The sequence below is a fragment of the Capra hircus genome, chromosome 23 (genome assembly GCF_001704415.2).
Source record: "Capra hircus breed San Clemente chromosome 23, ASM170441v1, whole genome shotgun sequence".
Lineage (NCBI taxonomy): Eukaryota > Metazoa > Chordata > Mammalia > Artiodactyla > Bovidae > Capra > Capra hircus.
The window spans coordinates 41,580,771-41,589,796 of NC_030830.1; the positions used below are offsets into that span (position 1 = coordinate 41,580,771).

At 45.2% G+C, this 9,026-nt stretch overlaps 1 protein-coding gene across 2 annotated transcripts; it reads right to left on the bottom strand.

The window, feature by feature from the left end:
* On the bottom strand, nt 1,873-8,428 carry LOC102186727 (HLA class II histocompatibility antigen, DQ alpha 2 chain). Of its 2 annotated transcripts, none has more exons than XM_005696205.2 (5): nt 8,246-8,428; nt 5,933-6,181; nt 4,198-4,479; nt 3,369-3,544; nt 1,873-2,673 (listed from the first exon to the last, which is right to left on the bottom strand). In XM_005696205.2, exons 1-5 carry the CDS (start codon nt 8,319-8,321, stop codon nt 2,590-2,592), a joined length of 867 nt encoding a protein of 288 aa, XP_005696262.2. In that variant the 5' UTR covers nt 8,322-8,428; the 3' UTR covers nt 1,873-2,589. The 2 variants fall into 2 exon arrangements, with proteins under 2 accessions (XP_005696262.2, XP_005696261.2); XM_005696204.3 differs by having other exon boundaries at nt 2,037-2,639; nt 8,246-8,399.

Below are 9,026 nucleotides of genomic sequence, written 5' to 3' on the forward strand. Positions count from 1 at the left end.
CGCCAATCACAAAAGGACAAATACTGTATGATTACATTTGTGTGAAGTGTCTTGAATAGTCAAATTTATAGAGATAAAAAGTAGAATGGGGATATCCCTGGTGGTCCGGGGACTAAGAATCTGCCTGCCAATGCAAGGAACGGGTTTGATCTCTGGTCAGGGAAGATCCCACACATGGCGGGGCAACTAAGCCGATGAGCCACAACCACTGAGCCTGGTCACCTAGAGCCCGGGCTCAGCAACAGGAGAAGCCACCACAATGAGGAGCCCGTGCAAAACTAGAGAGTAGACCCCACTCTCTGCAGCTAGGGAAAGCCCTTTCACAGCAATGGAGACCCAGCACAGCCACACACACACACAAATTAATAAAAAAAAAGTAGAATGGTGGTTATCAGGGGCTGAAGGGAGGGTGGAAATAGAGGCATCATTTTAGTAGTTACAGAGTTTCAGTTTAGGAAGATGAAAAAGTAATGGTTGACGGTAATGGTTGCATAACACAGTGTAAATGTATTTAAGGCTCCTGAGCCACACCCTCAAAATGGTTAAAATGGTGAATTTTAGTTATGCTTCTTCTACCCCAATCGGACACGATTGAGCGACTGAACTGAACTAAACTGAACCATAATGAAATAGAAAAGGAAAGAAAGAGAAAGGGCAAGAATACCTCATGCCTGGAATTGGTGTAAAGATGTATATAAAATTAAGTAGTTTAAGCACAAAGAATGCTCAGCAAGGACTAAATGTGACCCCTGGAGTTTGGACATTGAGATTGGAGTTTTGATTCCAGATAATATGAATTACAGTCAGAGGTAACATGATGGGTGCTTTCAGTGTGACACTCATTAGGCTAAGTGTTTTATATGTATTATCTTGTGGATCCTCTCAACAGCCCATTTTGTGGTTACTAAAGGATTATATTGTATAAAAATGTGAAATAGGGTGGTCTTAATACATTACTGAAATCTCAGTCTATTTACAAAGTCTCATACAATAGAACAACACCGATTAAAGATAGTATGCTAATAAACCTAACTTGGGGACTTCCCTGGGCATTCAATGGTTAAAACTCTAACTTCAGCTGTAAGGGTCATGGGTTCAATCCTTGGTCAGAGACCTTAGATCTCCCATGTCGTGCAGCACAACTGAAAATAAAAGAAAATAAAAATAAAAAAACACATAATTTGTGAACTTGAGGGTGAAGTGCGTTTACATAGTACTTATAGTATTGCTAAATGGGGGTACCTACAGGGCAGTGAGGTTGCCCCTGCTGCGGGCCTGTCAGCCAGTCTCTCCTTTCTCCTTGATATTAACCCAGATAAGAGAAAGTGCGGGGCGTTTTCTGAGACACAGACAGCATTATCTTTTTCTATCATTCTCACTTCTATGCTCTGTCTCATCCCACCTGGAGACTTTCTGTCTCATCAAGATGAAAATGGGGAGGAGAGCTTTACATCATTCTGCCTCCTTCACGGATCCATGTTTCTGACTTTGCACTCTCAAAATCCAGTTTTGATGTTTAAAAGATTTTATTTCAGTGTCTGGTCTGGCACCGCCACCCCCTCCCCCCCGACTTTTTTGCATGTTAGATATAAACATTGCACTGAGGGGAGAAATTTTGCTTTATATTCATTGATACTTAAATGTAAGAAGAGAGAGAGAGCAAAGAGGAAGTTTAGGGAGGAAAAAAGGTCCCCATTTAAGAATATCATTTTCACACTTTGGCTGCGTGTTATTAATGTGATCTGAGAAACAGGTTCCATGGAGTTGAGATTTCCATGAGCCTTCCAACACAGGGGCTTCCATGCTTATACAGGAGTTAGCCCTAGGAACAGAGAAAATGGACACCCTGAACAAAAATACCCTAGAAAGAGATTTGTCTTTTTAAAAAATTTCTTTTTGTTGAATTACAATGTTGTGTTAATTACTGCTGTACAGCAAAATGACTCAGTTATACATACATCCATCTGTATATATTCTTGTGGTCATTTTCCATTATGGTTTATCACAGGATACTGAAGATAGTTCCCTGTGCTACACAGTAGGACCCTGTTGTTTATCCATTCTACAAGTACCAGTTTGCATCTGCTAATCCCAAACTCCCAGTCCAACTTTTTCCATCCCCCTCCTCCCTTGGCAGCTGCCAGTCCATCCGCTATGCTCCTGATCCCGCTTCTGTTTCATAGGAAGGTTCACTTGCGTCATATTCTAGATTCCACCCAGAAGTCATACCCTATGGTATTTGTCTTTCTCTTTCTGACTTACTTCACTTAGCAAGACAGTCTCTTGATGCAAGATCTATTTATTTGTTTGGAACAGATGTTGGATTAGAGTGACCAAGAACTAGGTGGCTGGGTGGAACAATCCAGGTCTCTGTGACAGGTAGGCAATGAATCAAAGACTAAGTTGGGAGAATTCGTGAGGGTCAGTGATCTTCGAAGGAAAATTCCTCCATAAAGTCCGCCCCAGCAGGGAGAGCAGGAGGGCGTGGAAGGAGCTCTGTGATGAAGTGGACCAAGGAGCACGTCTCAGTCAAGGTCAAGATGGGGAACTGGAGTCTGAACCACGCCTTTCTTTTCTTGTAAAGACTGATCACCTGAAACACCAAGTAGCATGAGGCTGATGGTCCTGTGCTCCCGATGCTGCAGTGAAAACAGAAATGAAGACTTTCCTCTCCTGAGAACAAGTGAAAGGAACAGTGAACAGAGGAGAGAAGCAGTATAAACAGACCTGAAGGAGTTAATCACCCCTAGCTTTCCTTTCAGCGTTACTCAACTGTAGCCTGTATCTCACAGAATGAACCTGACACCATGTAAATTATATCCGGTACCTACTGCCCCTTAACCCTACGCAAATTACATCCTGCACCTGGTGCTTACCTTCCCAGCGCTCCCTTTGCAGACCATCCCTTGTAGCATTTTGCATTGCAGAAAGAGGGCTGCAATATTATAAATCAGAGACAAACTGACCCAAGTATTGGGCTTCCTGAAGCCAGTTCTGTTTTGAAACAGTAGAGAAGAATGTAAGACTCTCACTATTTTGTTCCTGACCACAGACCTTGGCCTGTGAACCCCAGCTATATGGTCCCCTCCAATTCCCCATCGCGCGGGGCACTAGCCTCCTACGTTCTGCTGTGTTCTTCCCGCAGCCGACCAAAGCCATCTTTCTATTCCTCCAGACTCTGTCTCCGTATTTTTTATTTAGCATCAGTGGGCAGAAAAAAACCAAGATTTTGGTGGTAACTCCGTCCCAGCGTCAACCCATCTCCAATTTGCCCACAGTTGTTCAAACACATGTATGTATCCTGGATGCCAATTTTCCACCCTTGCCTTCCCTGCCTGAAGTGCCATCTTTCTAGATCTGATCCTTACCTTCCCATCTTTCAGGCCATGACTCATGGCCCTTCGACGTCTGGAGGCAGCACCTGAGCACCGGACTCGGAGGATGAGGACAGTGCCCGCCACGATGCCCATGAGGCCCATGGGCAACCCCAGGGCACAGACCACAGTCTCTGTCAGCTCTGATGTAGGGGTTGGAATCTTGGGCTCTGAGAACAAAAAGACTTATAGGGTCAAAGTGATACCGAGCAGGGTCCTGTGATGCTCCTGTGCACAAAAGCCTTTCTGTGTCTCCCTGTTTCTTGTTTGCAGGAAACAGGCTTCCTTCAGCCTCCATGGCCTCTCTGAGTTCAAGAGGCAGGCTCAAACAGATGTTATTCAGGGAAGGGAGGGGATGTGGAGACAAGGGAGGAGCAGTTAAGAAACAGCAGTGCAGCCTTGGGGCAGGGTCCTGGCTCCCCGTCAACGGATACACACAACACTCTTTGAGCTGTTTGGCAGTTGTTGAAATCTCCAACCAGTGGCGAAATTAACTGTATGCTGCCCACGACACACTGACCCCAGACTGGCTGTCAACAGAAGGTTAATGATGCTGACTCTCTCTTGGCTCACCATCAGCCAATTAGAAGAATGTTCAGGAGCTGATCACACTCTCTTTGACCACACCATTACTATAAAACTCCTCGCTACCCCCTCCAGGTGGGCCCCCCTTTGCCTGGCAAAGAAATAAAGCTGTTCTTTCTACTTCACCCAAAACCTTGTCTCCAAGATTTGATTCAGTCTCAGAGTCCAGAGGCCGGATTCAGAAGGAATGCAGGTGGATTGGATGTGGAGAAGGGCGTGTGTTTTGGAGTGCACGTACCCCAGTGCTTGACGAGGGGCTCTTCCAGGCCCCAGTGCTCCACTCTGCAGTCATAGAAGTCTTCACTGGCGGGAAGAAAGGTGAGGTAACTGAACTTGAGGAAGGAGTGGTCACTCTTGGGGTAGAAGGTGGTCTCAGCGACACCTTCTGCAACAAATTGTCCATTGTAAAACCAAGTGATGTTGATCACAGGAGGAAAGATGTTGTCCACTTGACAGATGAGGGTGTTGGGAATCCCCAGGGCCACAGAGGATTTGGGAAACACAGCCACTTCAGGGATGTCTACAATGAAGACCAAAGATGGATTGGAATTTCTGACAACCGTGCCTTATGCTCCTTACTCAGTTTAGGGGAGGCTCCCCCACCCCATGCACAATCTCCCCAGCTCTTAGTGTATTATTTCCTATGTCCTTTCAGACTCACTTTGCAGTCAGCCATAACCTCCCTTTATTTTCACCTGTTTCTTAGATTATATATTGATCATTATTATTATTTTACTGGCAGGACCGTCCAAAACTTCGACCTTGGCTCTTCCATCTTTGGAATGAGGAAGATTAGTGCCATCTGTGGTGACTTCAGAACTGGGGCTGACATCTTTATCTAGATGCTGAACTGTCCTCTGAACTGTGCTGTGAATTCTCTTCTGAACTGTCCTCTTCTTTAGGGTCACTATGAAGCTTAGAACACGTTCTTCTCGCTGGGAATCCACAGGGCAGAGTGGGTCAGTGTGTGAGAGCTAGGAGATAGATGGGCCACGGGCTGAGCAGCTGCAACTGTTCTCCTGCTGACGCTTTAGGACACGATACCAGCAGGAGCACGGGCCCTGATGAGGTGAAAGACAAAGCGACCACAGCTTCCTCGTTCTTGTGGTCAAGGGGATTTCCCAGCCTGAGGCATGTGCAGAAGAGGTCTTCAGTCTAGGAGGACAAAGGAGGAAGGAGACACCAGCCCAGAAGATGTCCTGCCAGCCCCCTAGAAACCTTTGCGCCAGAATCCACCTTGGCTGAGAGATGCATGCCCATCAGGAAGAATCCTGAGTCAGGTGAAAACTGGGCACAAGCGAGATGACTGGCCCGAGACAGCCCAGAAAACTGCCCCCATATAAGCAAGCTAAATCGTCCCTACTGTGTGCAGCTCAGTCCATTTGGAGTGAGTCGCCATTTACGTTTAATAGTAAAAGACTGGTTAATAATAGCAATGCATTGTAAAAACTTCAGAAGGAAAGGAGAATCTTTTATGGACCATTTGTTTTGTGTGTGGAAGTTTTCAGTTATTAGTTTTTAAAATCAGTACTTTCTAATGGAAATAGCTTGATAAAAAATCTGTCCAGGATTTTGAGACCCATTAAAAAACGTTAAAAAAAAAAAATCCAAACTCTGAGTTCTTTTATGAGCTCTTCCACACGTACTCTGTTTTTAATAAACACTGTCTTGATTTCACAAGCTTGGTCTCTTTGCTGAATTCTTTCTTCAAAGGAGACAAGGGCTGAGGTACTACTTGGCTACTTAGGCCAAGAGCTTGGGAATATCCTCTTTTAGAACTTCAAGGAGTGGTTCTTGGAACTTAGGGGAGGGATATTTCAAGATTAAATCTGTAGCTGAGGACTGGGTATTTGCCAGGAAATGAAATAGAAAGGGGGAGCAATTTAGAGTGTTGGGGGGAAGACTAGCTACCCGGGGGAGGAAAAAGAGACCAGGAACAGGAGGTAGATACCGTGAAGAGAGGCCACACTTACCGTTGGTGGCAGGTGTAAAGTTGGAATTTTTCATCAAGATGTCCAAATTTCTTTTTGACATAACAATGTTTCTCAGGGCACTTTGAATTTCAAACATGGTGATATTGTTAAACTCGGGCAGCCTCCAGACAGTCTCTTTTTTCCTCAGGTCCACGTAGAAGAGCTCGTCTCCATCAAATTCAAACGTGAACTGGCCAGAGGCGCCGTACGTCTGGTAGACATTTGTGCCATAAGTGCCCACATGGTCCGCTGGTGCGTGGCCATGCCAAAGCAGGAAGGTAAGAACAAGGAGGCAGGATACAGGGGAGGGGAAAGAATTGGATTAAATAAAAACAGATGAGAAGTGGTCTGTGTAGGAGTGTGGGTTCATATTTGGCCTGGTCCGACACCACTTCCTATTTCTGTCTTTTCTATCCTAGGCTTAGGGAGGGTTATGTACACGCCAAGAGGTGCTGAGATGCTGTCTTATTCACTCTGTACCCCAGTAACTTGAGGGGTTCATGGCACATAGCAAGGTTTCAGTTAAATGAGTTAATGATGAATGCTTGTGTGTGTGCTAGTCTCTTCAGTTCAGCTCGGTTCAGTTCAGTCGCTCAGTCGTGTCCGACTCTTTGCGACCCCATGAATCGCAGCACGCCAGGCCTCCCTGTCCATCGCCAGCTCCCAGAGTTCACTCAGACTCACGTCCATCGAGTCAGTGATGCCATCCAGCCATCTCATCCTCTGTCGTCCCCTTCTCCTCCTGCCCCCCAATCCCTCCCAGCATCAGAGTCTTTTCCAATGAGTCAATTGTTTGCATGAGGTGGCCAGTCATGGCCTATTGTTTGCGACCCTCTGGACTGTAGCCCAACGGGCTCCTCTGTCCCTGGGATTCTCCTGGCAAGAATACCAGAGTGGGTTACCATGCTCTCCTCCAGGGGACCTTCCTGACCCAGGGATCAAACCTGTGTTTCCTCCATTGCTGTTGGATTCTTTACCCCTGAGCTGCTGGGGAAGCCCTAGGTAATGATTACATAATTTTAATTCTTAAGTTTATTTCTAATCACCTAATCTCTTACTTCTCATAGCACCTATCTCATTCTTAACACACTATGGAATTTATTTACTTATGAAATGTGTTTTTTTTTAAAGTTATCTGTCTGATTGTAAGAACATGAGTTTCCCATGGATAGGAATCTTGACCTGTTGTTGTTGTTTGTGCCACATAGCATGAGGGATCTTAGTTCCCTGACCAGGGATTGAATCCTTGTCCTCCGGCAGTAGAAGCATGGAGTCCTGACCCCTGGACCACCAGGGCATTCCCAGAAATCTTGCTTTATGCCCAGAGGAGTGCTTGACACCTCACTAAATATTTGTTCACTTAATGAATCACAATTAGAAAATGTTTTGAAGATTCCATTCCATTCCTCTTCTCTTTTCCTTGACTTCCCACTCCCGCACCCTGCCTTTGGGTTTCAATAACTATTGTCAATGCCCATGACACAGTAGGACAAAGTTTTGGACAGGACACTGAAATTTAGTGGAATAAGCCACCTTCAAGAAGGTGTTGTGAATACAGAATGGAGGAGCTAAGGGGGCTGATTAACCAAAATTAATCTGCTTTTATCCTCTTTTTAGAGCTTTGCTGGCTGGAGGTGACAGGACTGGTAGTTTGGGTTGACAAGCTGAGACTAACCTATTTTAAGTTCCCAGGTTTTCCACCAACATTACCTAAATTTCCGAAACAAACAATCAAATGTGAAGTTATAATAAATCATGCTATACTTTGGCATTACGTTGCTTTTTAGTCCATGGGGTCTCAAAGAGTTGGACTCAACTGAGCGACTTTCACACACATACACACACACACAACTCTTTGTTATTTAGAATGCACATCTGAAAATAGAGTTGCCATATGGTCCAGCAATCCCACTCCTGGGCATATATCCGGAAAGAACTATAATGCAAAAAGATAAATGCACCTTTATTTCACAGCAGTGCTACTTATAAGAGCCAAGACATGGAAACAACCTAAATGTCTACTGACAGATGAATGGATAAAGAAGATGTGTGTATGTATATATAGTTGTTTAGTTGCTCAGTCATGTCAGACTTTTTGTGACCTCATGGACTGCAGCCTGCCAGGCTCCTCTGCCCATGGAATTCTTCAGGCAAGAATACTGAAGTGGGTAGCCATTCCCTTCTCCAGGGGATCTTCCCAATCCAGGGATCAAATCTGATTCTTTACCACCTGAGCCACCATACTCCAATATAAAATAAAAATTAAGAAATTCTTCACAATTGTAAACCCACACCCCTCAACTGTACACTCACCCACGATGTCTTCACCTCCACAGGGGCTCATCATGGCGGCCAGAGCGAGAGCCCTCAGAATCAGAGCTTTCTTCATCCTCCTTCTCCTCCAAGGGTTTCCTCAGGAGTGGCTGTTCCAAGTGGTGCCTCACCAGGAAGGTGGTCTAAAGAGAACTGCTGGAGAAATCATGTTGGAGCAGCCCACGCCTCACCCTGCTCTACCGTGTTTCAGCCCATCAGAGAAATTCCCTGAGCTGACACCTCAGTTGCCAGCTGAAGCATTTTTAGGAAGAGACTGTAAGAAGCCTGGAAAACTCCCTTGTTTTGAATTATCTAAGGGCATAGATTCAAACGGGAGCAGAAGAATATCATACATAGGAGCAATCATCAAAGAGTAAAGCTTGTCGCAAGAAAATTTGAACGGTTTTGAATCCTAAAGAAAGAAGCTTGTGGCTTCCCTTGGGGCTCAGCTGGTAAAGAATCTGCCTGCAAGGCGGGAGACCTGGGTTCGATCCGTGTGTTGGGCAGATCCGCTGGAGAAGGGAAAGGCTACCCACTCCAGTCTTCTGACCTGGAGAATTCCATGGACGTACAGTCCATGGGGTCGCAGAGTTGAACACGACTGAGCAACTTTCACACAGAGCATAGATTCAAAAGGGAGCAGAAGGAACTTCCATTGTATAAATGAAAGGAGATACACTCTGACAGAAAATTCCAGTTTCATGGAGCTTACCTCCTATACTTTGGATTAAACTTGTCCTCAAAAAGATCTCTACTAGTACGAGTCAATAAACGTCTTTTA